Below are 26732 nucleotides of genomic sequence, written 5' to 3'. Positions count from 1 at the left end.
AGGTGTGTTTACACCAAAAAAAACACATTAGTGCAGCCTGGGGTCGGTGGTCTGTGGGCGTGGCCTCCTGATCCCAAAAACTCGAGCTCTTCCTTGTTCAGTTTCACTGACTGTATCGCGCTGGACGCAGGTCGCGAGGAGGGGACATTTGCGTCGTCGCGCGCCCGGTTTCATCTCAACCTGCCGCCGCTTTTCAAACTTCGCCATTTTATTCGTGTAAGCCGAGCGCAGTCATGAGTTTGTACAGCTCGCAACGCGGATTCAACCCGAGTCGACGCGCCGGGTCCCGGAGCGATCTGAACCAGCCGCCCGCGTATCCGTATGCGCGCAGTGAGGTGGTGCCTCAGCGGGGTAATAATGGATACAGTCAGGAGTTTATGGAAGGATACAGCCAGAGTTTCTCTCGAGGATCAATGACCGCAGGCCAGGTGTAAGTAAACACCTGTTACAGCATTGTTTAAAGCTTTTGTTTGTTTTAAAAAGTTTTACTTTGATGTGTCGATGAAAGACAAACACGTTTGTATAAGTAGTATTAATAAATCTAATTAATATTTATCAAGAGGTGTTAAAAGCTTTTTTTAAAGTTTTACTTTGATGTGTCCATGAAAGACAAACACGTTTGTATAAGTAGTATAAATAAATCTAATTAATATTTATCATTTATAAGTTTGCAGAAGGATAAGTTCAAATTGTTTATTAGTAACCTGTGCACTTCATTTTATTTTTGGCACTCGTGTATAGGTGCATGTGCAAATGTAACAGATCAGATGCTTTAGTGCATTTATATTTTTCTTGGCTTAGCTGTTGAGATCATTTCTTCCTGGCCTGTGAAGAATAGGCTTTATATGACTTTTACGCATTACTTTCCATACATAGTGTAAAGTTAAATATGTCAAGTTGGTATTATTGGTGTTTCTATGAACTCAAGTTTTGACATGAGGTTTAAAATGAAACATTATTTTGAATAGAAATGACTTAATGGTATACTAAAATGAGTCATTTATGCTTTGAAGTTGAATTGTGTTCAGGATCAGTGGATCAGTCAGTGAATAAAGACTCTTGTGTTAGATGTGTAACCCAATCCATATCGACACTGTGTGAAGCTACTTTGTTTTCATTTCTGTGAGAGCTTACAGTGCACTTTCACATTCACACGTACTGTATTGTACATTGGTGAAATATCTTATGAGCTTTGAGTAAATCTATTGAGATTAAATGAAGACGGGGCCCGTGGGAAAGGAGACGCCTCCGGTATCCGAGCGCCCTGTGGCGCTTCACGAGTCATCTGAAACAACCGGCAATAAAACTGAAATACGACTGCCTGCTTCATTCACATGCAGATTATATCATTGAGACACATTACAGATAATCATCTGGTTTTTCATTTTTTCATGTACTCTCGTATACAGACTATGACCCATATATGACTTCATCAAGAACTCCATTTCCACATAACTATTTTTATATCGACTTCTTTATCAATTCTAAACTTTTGATATGAGTAAAGCCCACATGTAACCCTGTCTGTGAAATTCAGGCTAAAGTTTTATACAATCTGAGATAAGGAGCATCAAAGTTTGATTTCACATTAATTTTTAACCTTTGACACGATCTTACTCAGGGCTGCATCACGATTAATCGTGACTAATCATTAGCAGAATAAAAGTTTTTGTTTACATCATATCTGTGTGTGTATTGTGTATAATAATTCTGTATATATTTAAATACACACACATGCATGTATCATTTTAAGAAATATTTGCATGTGTATATACATTTTTATATTTATATATAACTTTTTTCTTAAATATATACTAGGGATGCATAACAATTAATCGCGATTAATCTATAGCAGAATAAACGTTTTTGTTTACGTCATATGTGTGTGAACTGTGTATAATTAATTTTTATATATAAATATGCACACCTGCATGTATAATTTTAAGAAAAATATATATTTATATATTTAGTTTTTATATTTATATATAAAATAAATTATACATTAATGTACAAATGTATATACACATGTAAGCATTTCTTAAATATATACATGCATGTGTGTGCATTTATTTATACAAAGTTTTTATACACAGTTCACACACTTATATGATGTAAACAAAAACTTTTATTCTGCTATCGATTAATCGCAATTAATCGTTATGCATCCCTCCCTAATATATACATGCATGTGTGCTCTCTAAAAATGTCTGGGTTATGTTTGACCCATAATGGGTAAATATTGGACAGAACACATGCATGGCATGTGCCGGTTACAGTTTCAATGTATACCGAGGTTTTAAAGAGTCAAGGTTTCAAAACCACTCAAATTTTATTTAACCATTTTGAAGGTATAAGCTGTGTTTACACAAAATTAAGTTAAATAATAAAGTAATGTAATCGATTTGATGTTTACATGTATTATTTATTATTATTATTAATACATTTTATTTGATATTTTTTAATAATTTTTATAGTTTTTTGAAAGAATATTATAATTTAGACCTTATTTTTACCAGGCATACATGTTGTATGTTGCTTAAAAATAAAATGTATTGTGTCCAGATGAAAAGTTGTTGTTTGTATGCAGACATTTGAAAATAACACATTTTAGTGTTGCAATGGTAATACTGCAACACAGTGAAATCGTGGTATTTTAGCTTAAGGTTATCATACCGGCCCATGCCTACTGGGTTAAAAATGACCCAATGTTGGGTTGTTGTTATGCAATCATGGAGTATAATAACCCAGCAGTTGGGTAAATATTGGACAGAACACACCGCTGGGTTAAAATTGACCCAATGCTGGGTTATTTTAACCCAGAGGTGTGTTCTGTCCAATATTTACCCATTATGGGTAAAAAACAAACATACATTTTAAGAGTGTGTGTATTTATTTGTACATAATTATTATACAGTGCACACACATATGATGTAAACAAAAACTTTTATTCTGCAAACGATTAGTTGCGATTAATCGCTATGCAGCCCTATAGTCAATATTAAAGAGATCAGATTATATTTACACAATGTCCTTCACATTATGTAGAATGATTTTATGTAGAAATACGTAAGGATTAGTTAAATATATGAGGATTAGTTTAGGTTTTATGAGGAGCTTTCAGGTTGGGACTTTGGTCTGTGAAAGTTTGTAGGAAGATTGAGGAATGCATCTTCTGACAACTTTCCAATAGACTTGTCATAAAATTTACAGTTTAAAAGCCTCAGGTTGAGCATGCATCTGTTTCAGAAGAGGGGAATGTTGTGACATCAAAGGCACCATATTGACTATAAATAAAACAGTCAGACATTTTTAAAACGGCTACTACAAAATGAAATATTTGCATTTTTATGTTGCTAGCAAAAATATATTTTATTAGCATAAAAAGCATTTGGAAAATACCTGTGGATGAGTACAAAAGCAAAACAATGCACTAACTGGGTCATGTCAACCAGTCAAACCATGAGCGATTTGATTCATTAGATGATTGGTGTAATTATGATGCATTGCTCACATGATCTTTGTGTGTTAAAGAAGACATCATTGACTTTATACATTTTTTTTTATCATTAGCCCCCCCATTGCCTCAATCCAACAGAGGATCCCATTTCTTCAGACCCAGTGTCAGGATTACCTGGACAAGGCAGCAATACTTTTACAGTCTGTGAGTATAAACACATTTTCTGTTATATTAAAGGTCATACATTTCAGTTTGCATTGTCCCAATATGGCAAAAAAGATATAGTTTTAAACATATCTTTAAATATATTTAAAAATATACATACCGTTCAGAAATATATTTAAGAATGTAGGCCTACACTTCATCCAATTTTTTTATGGTAAGTGGTTGCATGGAATTAAATTATCTAAATTTAAATATATGCATTTAGTTAAATTTACTCAATTGTTTTTAGTTAACTTAGCACAATTAAATTAAGTTTATCTGAGTAATAATTCAGTCTCATGCATGGCATGTTGGGAACTGGAAGTTTTAGCAATATTGCTTTAACACAACACAAATTATTCATGTCGTCCCGACTTAAATGAGTCAATTTCACATAGGTTGATTTAAAACACATGTGACATGCCTGGAAACCACCTAATATTTTTCATTAAAACAAATGAGCAAATTTAAAAATAGATTTTGGCCTTCAAATATATCAGTAGGCCTACAAGGAAATACATTCACATGTCACATTTGAAGTAAAACATTATTGTTGTCTATAACACCGCCACGCCTAACAGGTTTCAACAGAATTTGTTATAAGAAAACATCCATCAGCTAGGAACACAACATTTTAAATAAACACAAAGTGGTAACATTAAACTATATAAAAAATCATTGTGTGTTATGTAACACATTTGCTTTTAATAGCCTAAATATATGGCTATTGTGAGATTTAAAAAATGTATTTGCTCACCCCTGAAATATGCATTGCATGTTAATAAATAAGGGTTAAAACTAAATATATTTTCAAATTCAAAAATATTTAATTAAGGTCGAACCGGCAACTCTTGGGTTACAAGCCCAACTCTCTAACCACTAGGCTATGACTGCCATGTATAAAATGTAATTAGCATAATATATATGGCCTTAGAAAGTTTTGTTTTTGCCGTAAGGGATACAAACTTTCTAGTTTTGTTAGTTTCATTTTTGTTACTGTTTATCATATATGTGGTTTAGTAAACAACATTAAGTAAACATTGCATTTCAAATATGCTGTTGTTTGTTTTGCAATTTTAAACATAACACTTAAATATTATTTGAAACATTTTATGGGGCAGTTTCCCAGGCACAGGATTCCCATGGGTCCTTGAAGGTTTGTGAATCTTGGGGAAAAAATAATTGGGAAGTTTTTGAAAATATACATACTTAGATACAGGTCATTGAAAGTGCTTGAATCTATTTTATGCAAGAGGTTTTCAAAAAAAAAAAATCCATATTCCCTGTGTAGTGTAGGATAAAATCATAAAATTCTAGACTTTTTAAGGACACGTGCTAAACTGTTTGCTTTAAATTCACTTCTGTATGCAAATGTACCAAAATGCTTTTTTGCATAGTTGTGTTTGACACATGAAAACGTCTTGGGTTACGTATGTAACTGTTGTTCTCTGAGAAGGGAACGAGACGCTGCGTCTCCCTTGCCATACTTCCTGCATCTCTGTAACGTCGTCTTTGGCAATATTTCAGATAGCGATATACTTCCTGGCTCCCGCGTCACCCTGTCTTTGTCATTAAGCCTCACCATTGGTGGAATTTGATATACACATTCAGACGCACTTACCACTGGAGGCGTCCACAAAGTGTCACCACAGTGACGCAGCGCGAGTTCCCTCGAAAGGGAACTGTAACAATGTATCTTAAAAGATAACACGATGTAACCTTGCTCTCACTTAAATTGTGTCCACAAATTTAGTCCTTGAATTTGAGGTTATTGGACCTTGAAAGTCCTTGAAAGGTCCTTGAATTTGAAGTTAACTAAGGTGTGGGAACCCTGCATGCAAGGTTTAGATTAATCCAGGACTAGGCCTTAGTTATTTTAGTGCAAAACAATTACACTGATATATGTCAGTGCAAGCTGTGTTTAGGTAGTACAGCTCAAACAAGCATTGGAAGACTTGACTTAAACCCTGTCCGGGAACCCAGCCCCATACGTGTTTGTTGATGTTCGAGTGTGTCACACGTGCTTTTACAGCTCAAGTGTTTTTAAAGTTCATGTATGACTGGAATGTGCATCTGATTGATGCTTTTAAAGCTCAATAATTTAAACACACAAACATAAAAACATAATTCTTATGTAAGAAAATATTCACTCCACCTCTAAAGAAACGAAAGTGCAGCCCAGCAAGTGTTTACTGTGTCAATACTACTGATGCTTTCAAGTAAAAGCACAATAAAAACATCATGACAGAATTGTTTGACTTTTAATATTTGTGTTGATGAAGAAGAGCATTAATGCCTGTTTGACATTCAATGCAGTTTTCAATTCTTCTTTGTAAAAATAAGATAAAATGGCGTTTACACTCCTACATGCATTTACATGTATGCATTTGACCGCTTTTATGCAAAGCATTCAAGCTATATATTTTTTTCAGTGTCAGTATGCAAGTTCACTGGGAATTTTGCACAGCAAACGTGATGCTCTACCAACACATGTAGCTAAGTTGCACAAGCATTGCTACTTTGTTGCATCACATTTTTTGTATTTGATGTAACGTAAATAAAAGAAGTGCACGCATTGCAGAATTTGTTAGATTTTGTACTGCAGTTCAAACTAACTGGGCGGCAGTGACGTAAATGAATGTTTAGAAATGTTAATCCTGTGGTTTTCCAGATGGTCATTTCATTGTGTTTGTGTTGGCTCTCTGCAGGGTGGAGATCCACGAGCTTTAGCTGAAGCTGAAAACTGTTTGGCGGCAGCGAGTGACATCACAGAACAGCTCCAAGGTTTCGCTTTAGATCTCAATCATCAGAATCTGCCCACAGACGGTCTCGTGCACAGGTTAGACACAAACACACACCTTTGCAGGTGCACATGTTTGTTTTTCTATGATGGAGGAGAATTTGAGTAACAGACGTTTGAAGGAACTTCTTAACACAAGTAAACACCTGTACAGTGACCACACACTTTATAATGCATTGGTCTGGCAGTCATTTGCATACTACATAAAGTACATACTTTTACTGTAATTCTCTCTCTCTCTCTCTCTCTCTCTCTCTCTCTCTCTCTCTCTCTCTCTCTCTCTCTCTCTCTCTCTCTCTCTCTCTCCAGTATAAATGTGTTTTCAGAGCAGATCAGGGAGTTGAGTGTGATTCTGACTGGGCCTCCACAACAGAAGTGGAGCAGCAGAACCCTTCGTCGCAGTTCGAGCCGCGATGAACCCAAGTATTTTAGCGAGGCTATGGCCTGGATTACACAACAGAAGGTAAACACAACATCTTCACAATAGTGCTGTGCAATTTATCATTTTTGATTTTAAATTTTAGATTCAAACAATTACAAAATTCAGATAATCGAGGTAAAACAAATATTGTGCGACAATTATTGTGCAATTATAAATTGCGTGCTGCAATACAAAGATAAAATAAATGCATGTTTTCAAAGTCACCGAGTAATCGTGTTAAATAATCATGATTAGGATTTTGCCCATAACCGAGCAGCCCTACTACACAACACACCAGACTCCACACATCATTCCTCAGTGTCCTGGTGTCTCTCACACTTGTTGTCATGTTTATATTCGTGCAGGGGTCATTCACACGCCTCATCTGTCAGTGGGTTAATGAACAACAGACTGACACTTGTGAAACTGGCAAACATGATGTTGTGCAGATTCTGCTTCATGTATTAGGTTCACGGCACTGTTTATAACTCGGCATGCTTATGTGTTGCGATGCACCACGTTATTTAAAATTAATTTCTAATTGCTATCAAATTAAGTTTTTCACTTTTACTAACTAAATTTTAGTAAACAAATTTTGGGTGTAGCTCTTCCATAAATATTGGCCCACGTTTTGGTGCCTAAATATAATGGATATGCACGATTAATCCAGATGTTTTTATTATTTCCCGGAGTATTAAAGGTGCCATAGAATGTAAAACCCCTGTAAATCTTGTGCATGCAAAAGACCGCTGGAAAACAGGCCAATACCAACATAACACCAACTGTGATGTAACAGTCGAGATGTGCGCCCCAAAATTAAATTATGCTAGTTAATGCTATATGTTTGCGTTTAGGCTGCAGTTGTACTATTGGCGTAACAGTTACGTTTTGCAGGTCCATACTGAATAAAACACAAACTTACACCTCAGAAACGTCCATTAACAATCTCCAAACAATTGATTATTCCTCAAAATGTGTATCTTCATCTGATACAGACTCAAACATGAGATCTGTTTACACACACACAGAGCATTATTATTCATGACCCTTCCAAATAAGGTTATAATAGATCATTTCACTATAAAGGCAAATCCTAGAGTTTTTAAAAAGTTTCTGGATAACTTTTGCACTTAATTAAATCAGAAACCTTCTATGTAGATATCAGTTAACAACTTCACATATTTTAGACGCAATCCAACATTCTCAATACATTCTTTGGCAATTTAAGTATTTAAGACCGCTTACACTTGTCAATTAAGAGACAACGCTTCCCTGCCAATGACAAGTTTTTACGTTCGTCCATATTTCTGCTATTATCCACCAGGTGGCACTCTTATTGTGGGTTTACACCAGAAGCGAGTTCAACGATTTGCGCGAATAGATTACATACAAAATCAATGCAAAGATGCGATCAGAAGCGTCCTCGCGTGGGGTGATGCGAATGACAAGATATGGGCGGCGCGTTTGCCGTGAAAACACGCGCTATTCGACTCAAACGCGTCTTCGCCCAAGTTGAAAATATTCAACTCGTGCAAAAACTTTGCATGACACGCAGTTAAATCCCGCGAGTAATCTAGAGCGAGTAACGCGATGCCCCGCATTTGGTGTGTACGTAGCATTACCCAACTTATGGCGCTTTTCCATTGCATAGTACCCCACGGTTTAGTTTAGTTTGGGTCGGGTCAGCTCACCTCACTTTGGCGTGGTTAGCTTTTCCATCGAGTTTAGTATCACTTCGGAGTGGGAGGGATTATAGGCGTGTCGTTATATTTACGCTGCCTACTGCTGTGACATCATACTAGTGAGAGCGTTGTTGTACATTCCCATACATTCATTTATTTCTCAGTCTGCCACAAAATTAATGTTTGCACATCGCGTTTATAACTACCTCTGTCTCACATGACAGTTTCTGTTCAAACACCCGACCCGTGGCGTCAGTCGACGGCGCTCCGCTGAGCCTCATTCAAGTTGCATTTAAGCATAATAATGCGGACGTGCACGTCGCGAATGTGCCGACCACAAACTGCAAGTCTGGAAAAAACTGTTATGGTGTCCTGGATTCTCAACCTGTGGATGTTTTTTATCGCTAAAAGGGTGTTTGGAAACTTATAGCAGAACACAGATAACAACATGTTTGCTTGAGACAGCGCAAGCTAGCAGTAAGCTAAAGCTAATATTTACATTATAGCGATGACGCTTCTCTCAGACCAATCAGTGATCTACAGTGTTTTCGCGTCACGTTTGGTATCAGCTCGGGTCGCTTGGAACCACCAAGGTGGTACGAAAAAAAGTATCGGGTACTACGTACTGCACCCAATGGAAAAGCGCCCAAAAGTATACCAAATACTTATATCACCTACAACAGTGGTCTGGCCAGGATATTTTTTTTTTTAAAGTGGAGTTGCAGCCCTCAACTGATGTTTATGTTGTCATGTTGTGTATTGGCCACCAGTTTTGTGATTGCAGTACCAGTTTTTGCCACAATCCTACATACTGTTCCTTTAAAGAAGAACATTTTCTGGAAGGCATTAAAATTTTGTGAAAATGCTGTCGCTGGCTGGCAACGTTTTTTAAGAACCGCTGGCGGGGAAAGAGTTAAAAAAGGGTTTTCAGAAAGCAAGTAGTGAAAGGTTTGTTGAAATAATGCCGGTTACTCTTCTGTGGAGAAATGACATCTCAGTTTTTGTGTGTATAGCGTCTGATAGAGACGTCTCTATGGGGTGATGATTTGGAGGCCATCGGGCAGCAGATAACCAATCACAGCTCGTTTCAAAGCTCCATCAAGAGAAGCGTTGAAGTGGATCGGGCTCGGGCTGAACTGGTGAGTTCACACATGTGCATGATGATCAATTGCATGACATGCACAATATACTGCTGTTGTTCAATATTTGTATAATAATAATAATTAATTGTCAATAGTCTGATCTGATGCTCAAAAGCAGATAGTATCAAGCAGATAGTACAAAACTGCTAAAGTACTGTACATTATTATATTTAGATTGTATTTACATGCTTCATTATTGTTTATGCACATTATAATGTCTTATTATTAAATATGTGACCTGGTTCAGCCACTAGTTTTAACAAGATAAAGCGTTTGAAGAGATCAAGTGAGAGGTGATACAAAGATATTTAAGTGAATTTACTGTGTTATTGATTTAGATGCAATCCAACAACCAAAACCCAGATATAAACAAACCCTTCCTGAATAAACTGGAGCAAGAATGGGACAGTCTGCAGGTGAGAGTTCAAATCATACAATAAAGCTAAAGGTTAAATGTAATAGTATGGAGATTATGTTGCAAATGTATCACTTAAAGTGTCAATAAGTTTTATATGTATCTCTTTAGAAAGTAGCGTATCAGCGGGGTGTGAACTTAAATGACCTGAGAAACATCATCGAGGAAATATCCAATCAGATTATGTGGGTGAATGAAAGAGAAGAAGAAGAGCTGGTGTTTGACTGGGGCGATAAAAACATCGATCAATACATTCCCAAAAAAGAGGAGAGCTTTTCTGTGAGTCCACGCACATGCACATGCACCAAAACACCTTCAAATGTATTTATTAATATGGATAATAATAAAACAAAATACATTACATATAAGATACATAAACTTTTAGATTTTAAGCCATCTCACTTGTCAGGTAAATGTTGTTATAATATTTACAAAAACTACTGTAATAATACTTGCTGATATAATTTTTTTGTGATTAATTTAAAATGCAATACATTTTCTAAGTCTATTATTGTTTTGGTTGCTCCTGCAGAAGTTAATGAGTGAATTGGAGCAAAAGGACATTCAACTGAACGTTCTGCGAGGGAAAGTGGACGTCCTGCTTAAAAACAAACATCCAGCGTCTGATAAGATCCAAGTAAATACGTCTTTCTGTTTGATTTGTGTCACATTACTCTTGTGTTTTTTGCTCAGACAACTCATTTGTGTTTTAAAGGCGTATATGGAGACATTACAGACCCAGTGGAGTTGGCTACTACAGATCACCAAATGCATTCATGTGCATCTGAAGGAAAATGCTCAATATAGTCAGGTAACATTTATATATGTGCAAACACAGATGTGTGTTTGCAGACACTGAGGTTACAGGTTTTACTTGAGTACTATCATAAGCACGTTTTAATACAGATAAACCCGTAAATTTGGTTACAAAATATGTTTAATTGTCATGAAAATATCTCACCTACAATAAACAGCCGCAGAAAAAATCAAGAAACCATGACCACCCCAGTTTCCATAAAATGTATATTTCTGAAATTTTCCTAAAATACATGCAAAAAAATTAGCATTTTGTTATTATAATTTTACTCTAATAGTACATTTACAAAAACTGAAAATGATCTCAAAGTGGTCTTTTTACATTTTTTCCGCAGCTGTATATAAAAATAAATGAAGAACTCAGATGCAAAAGCTGCTTAATCCTTAATCCTGGCATCAGGCCATTCAGAAATATTGCTTTGTTGGCAATATTGGTTAAACGCCACGCCTTTTTTTTTTTTTTAGTTCTCTAAGTGCACCGAAGACTAATATGAAACGCCGTAGATCACATTATAACTTGGTCCCTTGTGAGTACTTGGACCAGAATACAACCCAAATGCGGCAGTCACAAGCATCACAACGCCCCCTAATGGGTGCTTCAGTTTTTTTTACATTTCAAATTCTGACTTTGATCAGTTGCGATGTTTCTAGTTGCATCTTTTTGATTACTATGACTTGTCCAAAGAAGAGGATTTTTTGCCCCAAAAGCTTGCATGCACTTAGAGCGTTTTGCAGCAAAATGCAGTCAAATTTGTTAAATACCAATGAAATGACATAATAAACGTGAAATAAGTAATAAAATAATGCATTTCAATTACTCACAAATAACTTTTTCATTGCCATTAAAGTGAAATGACTAACACATAAGAGTCTGATAAAAATGCTCATTCACAAGATAACATGTCAAATGCACCTATATGGTTTTGCATCACATCTCTTCATATACTGTACAACCAGGATTTGACAAGAATTTGTTTTTGGGAGATTCATTTTAATAACCACAGTACTTGACATTATTCAACAGTTTTTCAAAGAGACAAGCGAAATGAACCGTAAACTCCAGAAAGAGCACGACAACATCCGCAAGAGCTTCACCTGTGATAAATCCACTCCTCTGCATTCCTTACTGGAGCTTTTACAAGGCCTGGAGGTAACAAACATTCAGTCGTTTATTACCGCAGCACATTCACCGAGAGATGAGGATTTTTTCATGCGTCTTTGTTTGTCAGAGAGAACGTGAGCGATTTATCGAACAGAAGGAGAAGGTCCAGCAGTTGGTGGTCAAGTCTAAGAACATTATCAGGCTCAAACCCAGAAACCCTGAGGAGAAAGTCGCAGGCCAGCGGATCCTCGTGCGTGCGCTATGTGACTTCAGACAAGACGAGGTGAGGCACAAACACGCACAATTATCATATGCTAGTCGTCTTTCGTTCAACAAATTTCATTCAACAAATTTTTTGTGCGTCTGAGCAGAAAACCATCTATAAAGGAGATGAAGGTATATTGAAGGACAACTCTGAGCGAACCACATGGCAAGTGACAGGACCTGGAGGGATGGACATGCAGGTGCCATCGGTTTGTCTGATAGTCCCACCACCAAATCCACTGGCTGTTAGTCTGGCCAACAAGTAAGAATAACACACACGATCATGTAAGCGGCTGTGAGTTTGGACACTTTTTGTCACATCTTTATGAAATACACATTTGTTATGAACGAAACTAACTTCAGAATTTCTTCCCTTGTGGGGACGTCGCCACTAAACTCCTTTGCCATGCAAAACCTACCCACACATTAGGGCTGTGTATTGGCAAGTATCTTGCGTTACGATACGTATCACAGTACAGGGGTTGCGGTGCAATATGTTGCAATACTGTAAAATGAGTTGGTATATTCAGATATTTCCTATTTCAAGGATATAATTTTAGTAAACCATATGCAAGCCCTGGGGAAAAAAAATGGTGTCACGCCCCTATGCTTGTACTTCCTGTCACTGTTTAAGTTCAGAGATAAGAAGGATGCTATTTTGTGGTCAGGATGTAAACTCCAAATGACTGTCATGAATCTTGTATGATTTTTATTTTAAAAATATCTATACCATACAGTATTGCCAAACAAAATATCACAGTACTCGCATGTATCGATATCTTCTTGCAACCCTACCACACATACATAGAAACTCACATACATGTCCACAGATTCACAGTTTACACCCCACACTCTTTGTTTTTTTTTTTTTACATATTACACATATACATAAATACATTTTCAAAAGAAAGTATGTGTGATCCCCTATAAATGAACTGGTTTTCTACAGTGATTTGCCATAAAATGTGATCTGATCGTCATTTAGGTCACAACAATAGACAAACACAATGTGCATGAGTTCACAACACACAAATAATTATAGTTTCTTGTGTCATTTTTGAAAACATCCATTAGACATTCAGGGCTCTATTATGCAACCGGCGCCAATGCGCGGCGCAAGTGTCTTCTGCTAGTTTCGACCCAGCGCAATTATCATTTTCATTTGCACCCAATTTTTTGCCCATGGGCGTTCTGGTCTGAAAATGAGGTGTGTTCAGGTGCATTGTTGGCGTGTTGCTATTTTGAGGCAACTTAAATAGACTATTTCATTGACCGACAAAAACCTGGTCTAAAGTTAATGGCGCAATATTGCTTTCATTATTTAATGAGCGCAATATGCGCCTACAAACGGGACGACAATGCGCATTTGCTGGATGCACAGCAGCACACAACCCTTTTAATAATAAAAATGTAAAATAATATTATTGAGTCTCTTGGACATAAACGAGGACCGATTATGAGACGTTAGAAGGCGTAAATAGCTGCTTCACCTTTAGCCAGGTAAGTAAATAAATGCTTTGCTTTAAACAAATGCATCTATTTTTAAATGTTTTTTAAATGCTACCCCACGGATGTATTGTATCTGATGTACCTGTGGATATGATGAGATGAGAAACATTTTAAGGTAATGCTTTAAAAAAAAAAACATGGCGCTGTCCGGGTGCTGAAATGGCTCTCCGCACGTTTGTAAATTCTTTATCTCTTGTTTGTAACAAATAAAGTATTTAAGAGTACAAACCTTTTCTTGCATATTTGCTAATTATTTTACAGTGGGGTAATTTTTTATATGCATTGAAATAAATCAGTCACACCAGACATCCTATAAATTTGTCGGAGTTGAAGTGGTTTTGTAAAGGGGAATGGGAAAAAAAATTCCTTCCGAACGATGTGCAGGTCTGATTCAGAATTACTGAAAGCACTTGCTTAAAGTCATTGCTGCAAAAAGAGGTTCAACAAGCGATTAAATCCAAGAGTTCACTTACATTTTCCTCCAGCACTGTGAATGTTTAATGGGTGTTTTCAAAAAACCACAAGAAACTTAAATTGTTTGTGTGTTGTCAGCTTATGCACATTGTGTTTGTCTATTGTTGTGACCTAGATGAGGATCGGATTTCATTTTATGGCATATCACTGTAAAAAAGGGGGTATTTTCTTGCCACTGTACAATGCAGTAATTTTTTGATTACAAATAACCAGATTTGTTTCTCAGAAGATATTGGGTATTTTTGATTTGGGCCATTAAGCACCCAAATCTATAGCAACTTCTGCATAGGCCGCTCTTGTACTTTGATACTGTTTCACAAACAACACAAGACATTTCTACACAAAATAATAAACCGTAAACCTCATTAGTGTTCATTTCTGAACATGCATATATAGCAGTATGCGTATAATGCATATAAATGTGTATGTATGTTAACTATATGTTGTTGTTTCTGTGTTGAATAACAGGAATTCTCAGTATTATGAGGCTATTTTATCCGTGTGGAATCAGCTGTATATTAATGTCAAGAGTATGATATCATGGCAGTACTGTATGCTTGACATTCAACGGATCAACTCGCTTACCCTTACTATGGTAAACCAACCACGTCAAAACCTCGGCACTTTAACGAAATGCTGAACACATTACATTTTATTTTATGGAAATGGGAATGTTATTTTATTACAAATCCTAAAATACGGCAATGATCAGTGTCATTTTATATGAATAAAAAAAACTCTACACATTAAAGTCAATAAATAAATGACACATGTCGTTTTCAAAAAATTGAAAGTTAAAATACTAAAGTCAAATATTATTATATGTATTATATGTGACACTGCCTGTATTATCCACGCTAAAGTCTCATAGTCCTATGATGGGATTAAGAGCATCAAAGTTTGATTTGGCTCATTTATTTTACTTTAATTTTTTGAACATGCAAATCACAAACAAAATGACTTTGGTTGGGTTTACAGGCAGGGCTACATATGACATTTTATTTTAAATTATTTAAATGAATATGTAACGTAATATAATTTTTTTAATTAATCTGATGATGTAATCTAATTAAATTTTTATTTTTAATGTAATCTATTCTAATTTAAACATTTTATTTTTTTAATGTAATGCAATTTAATTTACATTACAAACATTAAATCTATTAAAAACATTTAAATATAATGTAATTTTAATTTGAAATATAATGTAATTAAATTTAATGTAATGTAATGTAATGTAATGTAATTTAAACATTTTATTTTTTAATGTAATGCAATTTAATTTAAATTTAGAAACATTAAATCTATTAAAAACATTTAAATATAATGTAATTTTAATTTTAAATATAATGTAATTAAATTAAATTTTAATGTTTAATCTAATGTTATTAATGTAATGTAATGTAATCTAATCTTCAATTTTTTAATTTAATTTAATTTAATTTTTGCATTTACCAGGTACTGCCACTAAGAAGCATTTCAAATAATCTGTTTGTTTTTTTGTTTGTTTGTTTAGTTGTCTAAAATGGGCCCAGACGAGTACAACAACATCCTCAAAAGTTTGGAGATGCACTTTCAGGAATTCAAAAAACACTCAAAGGGTTCAGAGCTGTTTGGGGCGGAAGACCAAAAAGTCATTGAGACTCAAATCACAGTCGCCACGGAGCACTACGATGAACTGGTTGTACAGCTGCCAACATACAGTGAGTATACACACACACACATGTACTGTACATCTCTACTAACAACTGAATCCGGATCAGTGATGTTTTCTTCTATAGTAGTATGATAATGTTACTTCATCATCAAACACTCTGAATCAAACACACCTACTTGTTATTGTCTGTAATCCTGGTGATTTTGATCAGATGGTGCGATCATTGGACTGCCATCATCACTCAGAAATACACATAAATGATGCTGTTTAAAGTAATACTGTTGAATGATTTGTGTGTGTTGTAGCTGCTAGAGGAGAAGGCTCTGAATATACAGTGGCGGTGAGCGTGAAAATGTTAAATGATCTCAACGCTCTTCAGCTGAAGCTTGACGGGACCGAATCTTTCTTCAATACATTCCTGTACATCCCGTTAGGAGAGAACGCACCTGAGGAATGCAGTCGCCACATCATTGCCACACAGGTTCATACAATTATAAAAAAACTTTATTTACAACCATAACTATATTTAAGAGGGGGTTCAATGGTATTTCATGCATTCTGACTTATTAACACTGTTTAAGAGTTGTTTCCTCATGCGAAACAAATGCAAAGTGTCAAATGCAGTTGGACTGTTACAGAGTATTTCTGTGCCGAATGCACTTCGCCAGGGTTCGTACAAGTTTCAGAAAGTTTTTTTCGAATACGGGTCCAGCTGACGTTTCAGGGGTATGTAATACGTATCACTTCTTTATATGGGCACTTCCCCTGGAAAACCACACCCACACGTCAATCAGCGGGGAGAGGATGCTAAGTTACAGGGATCACTTCTGTATATTTTGTATGTCTCCCTTAACTGACACACCCAGTCTCCCTTAATGAGCTGATGATCTGAATTAGGTGTGTTAGATAAGGGAGACATGCAAAATGTGCAGAGCAGTGGGTCCCCTAGGACAAGATTGAAAACCAATGATATAAATGACACAAATACGTAGTCATAAGTTATCCAGTATAAAGTGTTGACTTGCTCCTCTCGCAGTTCGTAACTCCTCCTTCCAATTTTTTCGGACGTTATCGAAAGGAATCTGTAAATCCGATTTGTCTTTTATGAATCTGATTAAACTCAAGACTCTTCTGAGATATGAAGGATTAATACTACTCTATAGGTACTCCAGATTAACATCAGATACGCAGAAATGGCTAGTATTATGGATGCTTTAAGTACAGGTTATTTTGCAAAAAGTGTTCTGCAGGGAATTATTTAAAACATAAAACCTTTGAAATTCAAGAAAAAAACATACATGTTAATTTTTTTGTTGTTAATGTCCTGTTTATGTTTTGGTTATTAGGCTTGTGCAGACATTTACATTATATGCACTTACATGCCGATTGCCAACGAAACACAGACATTTGATTCAGTTTTACTTACCGCCTGTGACTCATGACCAGGTTAGGACCACCCATTTCCGCTGCTAACTATATTCATTGTTTCCATAAGGCTGACAAGGCTTTCTTCTCCTTACATCCAAAAACACACTTCTTCTTTCATGCCATTGTTGATTCTTGATATAAAACAAAGCTGTCGTTGGCAGTGATGCCTGTGACTTTTACTTGAAGAAACAATGTTAATGAGCGTCCTTGTTCTCGCTCTTACTCTGATTGACATGTGGGCGTGCTTTTCCAGGGGAAGACTACCATAAAAGGAAGATGGGGTCAATGGCATGTAACGGGTACCCATGTTCGAAAAAAAACTTTCTGAAACTTGTAGAAAAGAGGAGGCGTGATTTTGGCCCAGAAATACACGCTTAACTGGTTATTTGACACTTTGCCTTGTTAAGCATTAGAACTACAACTCTTTAACTGTGTTAAGAAGTCAGAATGCATAAAATGGTATTAACCCCCCCCCCCTTAATTTTATTTTTGGGATATGGTTAGACGTCTATTATATCTTCACTTACAGCCTGTTCACTGTTTTACCCTAGACATCTGGGCTGTGTTTAGACAACTATTAGACATCTTTTAAATGCAAAATTGCTTGCTTGGATTAATTCATTTTAGGTTAAGACATTTTGTTGTCTTATGTCCAATGTAAAATCTTCTCTTAAAGTTGAACATCTTTAAGGCGGAGTTATGTTAATGTGACCATATTGCGTTCAGGCCTTTCAGAAAGATTTGGCAAGTCTGAGAGGAGAGTTTGTGAGGCTGAGAGACGACGTGCAGGATGAACTGAAGGACGCAGATAACACAGATAAAGCCAAATACCTGCGCGGTCAGCTAGACATCATCGATCAGAGACTTCTTCACCTGGAGACGTACAATGCTACACATCTGCAGAGGTACAGACATGAGACACAGACTGTAAAACACTCTTTAATCTATGTCAACATTGGAAAATAATCCTGAGATCTCTATATTGTCAGGTTAAATTCGCTGAGGTCTCTGCTGAAGGGTTTACTGCAGGTCGACGACATTGTCAAAGTTAATGAGGCTCGACTGACTGAGAAAGAAACAGCCTCACTCGATCCAGAAGAAATCAAGAAGTACCAGAATGAGCTTCAGGTTATATTAACATTTATATGAAGTACATTTGAATACAGTAGGCATTGTTTGTAATTAATGTCTGTTGTAGTTTCGACCTCGGCTTACACATACTTAAATTTACATGAGAAGCACATTTTCATGAGATGGTAACACTCTACGTGTTTGCAAATCCTGTTTTTATTTAAGTGAGGTTTATTCACAAACAAGAACAGATTATTTGCAAATAAAATGAGAAACTCATAAAATACGTATGAATTCCTGTGAACTCATGGTGGCATATCTATTCACCCCTAAGTAAATTTAAATGTCTAATCTGACCTTTTACGCTAACAATTTTCTCCATATCTAGATTATGCGTACCAACATAGAACAGAAAAAGGACGTACTGGATTTACAGATGGTTGAGTTGAACAAAATTCATCAGTTTAATGAACAGGGAGACCAGAGCCGTTACAGGTGTGTTGTGAACACTGAACAGTATGCCGAGCATGTGAATCAGTTATCAGACCGATGGAAGCGTATCCAAGTACAAATAAGCAACAGGTGAGATAAACTCCTGACCTAAATAAATGTTTACAGTTGGCTTATCCACTACTGACATTGTATTTTGACTTCTGTCAGGGATCATGATCTGGATGTATACATGCCCAAGCTCAAGCAATACCTGCTGTCCAGCTCTCAACTCAGTGATTGGATCAATCAAACCCAACGGCATATTGACACTAAGCAGGCTATCAAGACTGATGACAGCACAGTTTACACCCAACTCCTCAATCAACAAAAAGTAAGTCCAGGAGAACATTATTATACCTGAACAAGTTATTCCAGTCATTCAAACCTTGGATATTCATTTGACATTGAACTCATTATCTGCTTTATAATGTGTACAGGCATTAAACTCTGAAATTAAAGCTAAAAGAGAACTACTGGAAACTGTCCAGAAAGATGGGAATGACTGCATTAATGCCATCAAGGTATTTCTTGGTTTAAATGTTCCTTCAAAATTGCAAGAAGTCTTGACCAAAGTTAATGTCACCTAGACTGTGAGTGATCATAGATAATGTTAACCATTAGCCAAATAGGAATTATGAATTGTTTTACATATCTACCTAATATGTACTATCCCATCCCACAATAATGGATGGTGCAAGCATATTTGATTAAACATTGAAATAATTAATAAACACGTTTTCTATCTATAGAACTATGAACTAGAATTAGCATCTTACAGTGCTGGACTGGAAACCTTGCTCAACATTCCCATTAAGAGAACGGTCCTGCAATCCCCATCTTCTGCCATTGCGAAAGAGGTACAGCAACAAACACTTACCTATTCAGTCAACACAGACAGATTCAATGTTTTGCAGCGATTTGTAATACTGTTGCTTGTGTTTGCACCCTAGGTCTCATCTCTTAATGCACACTATTTGGAGTTGCTTACACGTTCAAGTGATTTCTACAAACTTCTCATGCTTGCCCTAAAGAACATGGAAGAAATGAAGGTACAGCTGGGTTCTGACCTGGCAATTTCACACATTATCTTAACACCTGATAACCCTGATTGTTTTTGTTGTGATTTCTGCAGATTCGGAACACCAAGATTGAGCTACTTGAAGAAGAACTTCAAGAACTGAGAGATGCCATCAGGGACCACAGTGAGACTAATGCCGCTTTGCAGAAGACTGTCTCGAAGTACCAAAAAGAGCTTAATGATTCTCAGGACCACCTGCTTTCATTGGAGGAGGTGAAGAGGAGCGAGACATTAAAGTGCATGGCCACACAGGAGAGCCTGGACTCCTCTAAGAGTCGTCTCCAAGAGCTTATGGAGGAAATTCGTCGGCTTAAGCTTCAGTTGGAGGAGGTGGAGAGAAAGAAGACAATTGTGGATGAGCGGTACACATTTTTGCAAAAGGAATACGATGAAAACATGAGTAAGAAACTTAAGGAACTGGAGCAGGCCAGTTGGGCCAAGCTGGAGCTGGAGAAGAGCGTGTCAGAGCGGATCAAAGAGGTGGAGCGTCTGCGCAAGGAGTTAGAGGAGGAGGCTCAAAGGATGAAGGAGGCACAGATGGAGCTTGCGAAGGTAAGGCAGCTGCATAGCACAGAGATGCAGGAGGTGAAACAGACCTTCGAGTCTCAAATCCTTGTTACACAGACCAACATGCAGAAGCTTTCACAGCAGCAGGAAAATGAATTGGACGCCATGCGTCTGGAATATGAAAGATTAGAGGGTGAGTCTAGGGATTTGAAGGAGCAGCTGCAGAGGCTTCGTCTCTCTTTAAGCCAGGAGGAGGTCCAGAGGAAGCACTTGGAGGGAGAGGTGCAGAAACTTAGTTCCGCTGGGATGGAGGAAGGTCGGAAGAGGCAGGAACTGGAATCTCAGGTCCAGCTGATGCTTAACCAGAACCATGAAGCTGAGAACAAATGGAAGGAGGTACAGCAGAGCTCCAATCGGACACTGCAAGAGAAGAATACTGAGATTAATAAACTCACGCGCAGTCTCGAGGAGGAGCGACGCTTGAAACGAGCTTTGGAGGCAGAGAAAAGCCGACTAGAAAAAGAGATGGGTGACCTCAAATCCAAGAATGAAGCTTCTGGTGAGGAACTGGTGAAGCTCCGCTCATCCCATCAAGAATTGAGCCTAATAAGGGTGGAATTAGAGGCCCACGCCCTTGAGAAGGGCCGGTCTGAACAGACTATTGTGCGGCTACAAACACGAATTCAAGAACTCCAGGAGGAGCTGAAGCGGCTGGAAAGCGAGTTGGAGAAGCAACGTAGAGCGGGAGAAGAAGAGACTGGCAAACGTAGGAAAATCGAGATGCAACTTGAAAAGACTAACCAGACTATGCGAGAGTACACCACTACAATTAACACACTGCGTAAGAGCCAGGAAGAGACCAATGTTGAGGCCAAACAGGCGGACGATGAACGCAAGAGGCTACAGGAAGCCCTGGACCGTAGCTTAAAGGAGAACAAAGCGACTTCTCAGAGCCTGGCTGCCTTGAAAGCTGAGATGACTACTCTGAAACTACAGTTGACACAGGAGCAGGGTCGTGTCCAAGACAGCAACCAGCGCTACGAGGCCCTTCGTCGTAGTACTGAAGAGAAGACCAGTGCACTTAACGTAAGCACGTCCGAGACCCAGCGTCTGCAGAGGCTCAATGATACTCTTACCAAAGACCTCAAACGCCTCGAGGAGGAGTTGCGGCGTGTGCGTATGGAGGGCGAGGAACTGCTTAAAAGCAAAAAGAATGAAGATCGTGGAATGGCCGAGCAAATAGCTTTGTTGCGGAAACAGCTTGAAGCCAGCCAGCGCGCCAGCACAGAGCATGACAGGCTTATGCGGCAGCTCTCACGAGAGAGAGAAAAACTGCAGCTGGAGATAGAAAATACGCAAAAACAAGCCAGTGAGGTACTAGGCTGCTGCACAGTCTTTAGGAAACTAAAGCGCCGTTGGTAGACTTGGATGTAGCTAGATACATGCTTGGCTCTCTCTCATCCTGCTTGCTGTCAATGGTTACTACCTTGATGCTCTGAGATGCAAAATATTCTGCACTAATCACGTGCCACGCATTTGCATGTATTAATGATTTGCATGTTTGGCCTATCTCTGTACCACAATCAGATAATTAGATTAACATCTTAATAGAGGTTCTTATCATTGTGTGCTTCTGTGTTGTGAGTTTTCAGCTGCAGCGTTCATCATGTACACTCATTTTCTGTAAAAGGGAACCTGGAAATTTAAATTCTGTCTTTTCCTCACCAATATGACTTTCTTTTGTGGAACAGCTAGAGTAAGCCTTCACTGTCACTGTATGTTAAAAATCTGTGTCAGTGTTTCTTTAAAATATCTTTTGAGGTGTTTCATTGAAGAAAATCATACAGGTTTTGCTTTATTTTAATTTACTCATTATTTCCTAATGTTTTGTGCAGTTTCTCCTTAACAGTGAAACTAAATACATTTTCTCTCTCTTGTTTTTTTTTTACAGACTTCATCTATAATCCAGACCAGCCAATATCAGTGTATTGAACTGCAGAAAGAGAGGGATGACCTCATCTCGAGAATGAAAACCATGGAACAAGATATGAAGCGTTTGAAAGGTCTAGAAGAGGAGCTACTGCGCTTCAAACTCTCGGCAGAGTCAGAAACGCGACTAAAATTACAGCTACAGGAAGATAATGAGAAGATCAAGAAGGATTTTGCCCAATGGAAGAGCAAATGTGAGACTCATGAGAACAAAATACGGCAGCTTGGCTCGGAGCGCTCTGCCATGGAGAGCCAGTTGACCTCTGTCAAAAGCGAGATGGAAAGGCTAAGGGCGCAACTAAAAGAGGATGAGGAACGTTACAGAGTGCAATCACAGACATGGGAACGAGAGAGAGTTGAGTTGCAAGTGGTTAAAGAGTCACAGCAAAATAAGATGCTGACAGTTCCACAGAAACCAGATGGTGCTAACAAATACACCCAAACAGACCAACTCGACTCTTCCAATTTGGTCTTCGATGGTGTCCGCAAGAAGGTCACGGCACAGCAATTGCAGGACTGTGGTGTGATTGACAAAGTGACAATTGAACAGTTGTTAAACGGTAAGCGGACCATCCAAGATGTAGCCGTTGATATCAGGCTCAATCTTAAAGGCACTGGAGCCATTGCAGGGCTGGCAGGTGGCCCTAAAGGAAAACTGACCTTCACGGAAGCCAAAAAACAAAAGTTGCTCTCAGATGAGAGCGGAAACATGTTGCTGGAGGCTCAAGCTGCCACTGGACACATCATAGATCCCAGAGCTAATGTGAGAATGACTGTTGAGGAAGCTTGTCTGAATGGACTGGTGGATGAATCTGACAAGAAGCTGCTGTTGACTGCAGAGGCTGCCTGTATTGGGTTCAGGGATCCAAAAACTGGCAAGTTGTTGTCAGCTAGCCAGGCCATGAGAAAGGGAATAATCGACATGGACACAGCTCTTCGTCTGCTGCAGGCACAGGAGGCGGCCGGTGGGATCCTTGATCCCACCCTAAGCGTTTATCTTTCTAAAGATGCTGCCATGGACCGTGAACTCATTGACGAGGATCTTTATCAAGCTCTAAACGCTAGACCAGAGTGTTACATTGATCCAGACACAAATATTTCTGCCACATATGTTACCTTGAAGAAGCGATGCAAAGCTGACCTCAGCACCGGCTTACTCCTCCTTCCAGCCCCTGAAAAACCCATAACTGTACAGGGGCTGCGTGCCGAAGTTAACGTAACAGACCTTGTGGATGCGAAACTGCTGGATGCGTCAGACATGGACCAGTTGAGAGAGGGCAAGATTACCAGCAAAGACATAGAACAGAGGCTTCGGGCTTATCTACGCGATTCAACCTGCATTGCTGGAGTTTATGATGAGGCCAACAACTGCACTTTGACCATCTACCAGTCCATGAAGAATGGGCTTCTGCGCCCAGGAACTACCTTGGAGCTGTTGGAGGCCCAGGCTGCCTCCGGCTTCATGCTTGACCCTATCCATAACGAATACTACACTGTGGAGGAGGCCTGTAAGAAAGGGCTGGTAGGTGTGGAGTTCAAAGACAAGCTTCTTTCTGCAGAGAGGGCAGTCACTGGGTACAAACACCCAGGCACCAATAAGATCATCTCACTTTTTGAGGCCATTGAGCAGGGTATCATAGAGAAAGGTCATGGTATTCGCCTGTTAGAGGCACAGATTGCCAGCGGTGGCATCATTGATCCTGAACACAGTCACAGAATTGACGTAGATGTTGCCTATCAAAGAGGCTATTTTGGTAAGGAGATGAACCAGATTCTGAAAGATGAAGGAGATGACACAAAGGGTTTCTTTGAGCCCAACACGGAGGAAAATCTAACGTACTTACAGCTAAAGAGCCGCTGCACTACAGATAAAAAGACGGGACTGGTGCTTCTTCCTCTTCACGATAAGAAAAAGAAACAGCAAAATAACTCGATGAGGAAGAGGAGGGTCTTGATTATCGATCCAGAAACAAATAAAGAGATGACATGCCGTGAAGCCTTCGATAGGCAACTCATAGATTACGAGACGTTTCTGGAATTGTCCCAGCAAGAATGCGAGTGGGAAGAAACGGTCCTCACTGCCTCGGACGGCTCTTCCATAACAGCTATAATGGACATGAAGACAGGCACTCAGTATGACCTGAAAGAACTGCTTAAAAAAGGTGTGATTGACCAAGATGTATTTAACAGCTATCGTTCAGGAGATCTCACACTCACACAGCTCGCCGACCTGATCACCAGTAAGACAAAGACCATTAGCAAACCCCTCAGCCCTTTGGCCTCCTCATCGTCATACACATCCCAGGTGTCATTTAAAAGCCAGACATTTAAAACTGAAACCATAAAATCTGTGGAAACTGTATCCACTCAACAAGAGCCATCCTCAATAAACACTTCCAAGCATGTTTCCAGCATGTCAATCAAACTGGCCCCATTGTTAGAAACGGTAGAGGAACAAAATCCAGTTGGAGCTATCTTTGACACTGAGAAGCTTGAGAAGATCACTGTGTGTGACGCTTTGAAGCGAGGAATCATTGACTCCATCACTGCACAGCGATTGCTTGAGGCACAGGCCTGCACTGGTGGGATTGTGAATCCTGAAAACGGTCGCCGCGTGTCCATTCAGGAAGCGACCCGCCTTGGTGTGATTGATGACGACATGGCTAATAGGGTAAAACCTGCACAGAAAGCTTATATTGGTTTTGAGGATGTAAAAAGCAAGCGTAAGATGTCGGCCGCTGAGGCAGTGAAAGAAAAATGGCTGCCATATGAAGCTGGCCAGCGTTTCCTTGAATTCCAGTATTTAACCGGTGGACTCTTTGACCCAGAACATGGAACCAGACGTTCGCTTGACGAGGCTTTGCAGTTGGGCTGGATAGACATGAGACAGGCTCAAAAGCTTCAAGATACACGCCACCACCCCAAGACCTTAACCTGCCCTAAGACAAAGCTAAGGATATCCTACAAGGAGGCTCTGGAAGGTTGCATGAATGAGGAGAACACGGAAGTCCGCATGCTTCCTGCTGCTACGGTTTCATCACGTGGAATTAGCAGCCCCTATAATCTCTCTAACCCCGGATCTGCATCTGGATCTCGAAGCGGATCACGCAGGGGAAGCGTAGACTATGATTCATCTTCCTCTTCAAAATTTAGCAGCTTCAGCTACAACAAAACTTCTTTCAGCACAAGTTCGCTCTCCTAAACATATATTGTGCTTCTTTATAAGTATCCATGAAAGTATTTTTAGATTGCACCATAAGAACATCAAATTCACCCAGATTTATCATTTTAAAACAGTATCATACATTTGAAATACAGAAAACACTGGAAATGTTTTTGAACCAATCAGTACTTTTTTACTGCTTTGCTTTTGGGAAACAATACCATTTAATGTATCTTAAATCTAAATGTAGTTAAGTTGAATGTATTAGTTTAGAAAAAAATATATTTTATTAATCTGTTTACTCACAATCTGGGGGTTAGGCAGCTTCTAAAATGTATTACATAGATTTCAAAGTTGTTTATAACATTAGATGGGTGAGGATACAACTTTTTTGCACCACTTAGTAACTGCTGTATCTTTTTTCTGAATTTAACTTCCTTTGTTGTTTTTTGAATTGATGTACTCTGTGAAGTGAACATCTAACACAATTTCTGATATTTTTATTTTGAAGTGTTATTGCTTAAATAAAGACTTAATAAAATTATTAGCTTACTTGAACAAGTGTCATTTTCCAGTACATTTGAAGTACATCCAAGTTCACCCATACGGCAAAACATATATTTTAAATGTATTTTTTAAATATATTTCAAAATATGGCCAAAAATATATTTGCTGAAATATATATTTGATGTAAAAATGTTTACATATTTTTAATTGAAATATTTTTTGACCATTTTTTGTATATTTTGTAATATATTTAAAACAATAAATACATTTTAAAGCTTTAAAAAATATATTTAGCCCTCCATATATTTCAATCCAAGGAAATATATTCATGTCACAATGGAAGAAAAACGTTGTTACGAACATGTAAACAGTTTTAAAAATGTTAAAATTAAATATATTTTTAATTTATATACTTTATAACCTATTTAGCAGAATTTTTAAATACATTTTTGCCATATTGGATGTAAAATTAGGAATGTAGCCTATTTGCTTGCCTCTGAAATATTTTGAAATATATGTTGATATATGAAGGTTCAAACAAAAATATTCAATTG

The 26732-nt window shown here is 38.0% G+C and overlaps 1 protein-coding gene across 2 annotated transcripts; it reads left to right on the top strand.

Annotated features, from left to right (window-relative positions):
• The first annotated feature begins 91 nt into the window (after positions 1 to 91).
• On the top strand, positions 92 to 26215 carry dspb (desmoplakin b). Of its 2 annotated transcripts, none has more exons than XM_065256467.2 (24): positions 92 to 430; positions 3571 to 3661; positions 6370 to 6500; positions 6771 to 6924; positions 9578 to 9703; positions 10045 to 10122; positions 10233 to 10400; positions 10654 to 10758; positions 10837 to 10932; positions 11962 to 12087; positions 12167 to 12322; positions 12411 to 12565; positions 14755 to 14881; positions 15803 to 15989; positions 16249 to 16424; positions 18098 to 18276; positions 18361 to 18499; positions 18831 to 19024; positions 19103 to 19265; positions 19372 to 19455; positions 19684 to 19791; positions 19885 to 19983; positions 20067 to 20564; positions 22471 to 26215. In XM_065256467.2, exons 1-24 carry the CDS (start codon positions 234 to 236, stop codon positions 25708 to 25710), a joined length of 6777 nt encoding a protein of 2258 aa, XP_065112539.1. In that variant the 5' UTR covers positions 92 to 233; the 3' UTR covers positions 25711 to 26215. The 2 variants fall into 2 exon arrangements, with proteins under 2 accessions (XP_065112539.1, XP_065112538.1); XM_065256466.2 differs by having other exon boundaries at positions 20067 to 21893.
• The last annotated feature ends 517 nt before the right edge of the window (positions 26216 to 26732 follow it).

This window comes from Paramisgurnus dabryanus, chromosome 12 (assembly GCF_030506205.2).
Source record: "Paramisgurnus dabryanus chromosome 12, PD_genome_1.1, whole genome shotgun sequence".
NCBI lineage: Eukaryota > Metazoa > Chordata > Actinopteri > Cypriniformes > Cobitidae > Paramisgurnus > Paramisgurnus dabryanus.
The sequence above is the reverse complement of the archived record's forward strand: the minus strand, read 5'-3'. Positions and strand labels throughout refer to the sequence as shown.

Bases quoted from the DNA above. Each gene is read 5' to 3' on its own strand.
- dspb (XM_065256466.2), top strand. From the start codon at position 234: ATGAGTTTGTACAGCTCGCAACGCGGATTCAACCCGAGTCGACGCGCC. The intron at 6,925-9,577 runs GTAAACACAACA...TTGTGTGTATAG, and splicing joins CCTGGATTACACAACAGAAG to CGTCTGATAGAGACGTCTCT. The intron at 10,759-10,836 runs GTAAATACGTCT...TGTGTTTTAAAG, and splicing joins CAGCGTCTGATAAGATCCAA to GCGTATATGGAGACATTACA.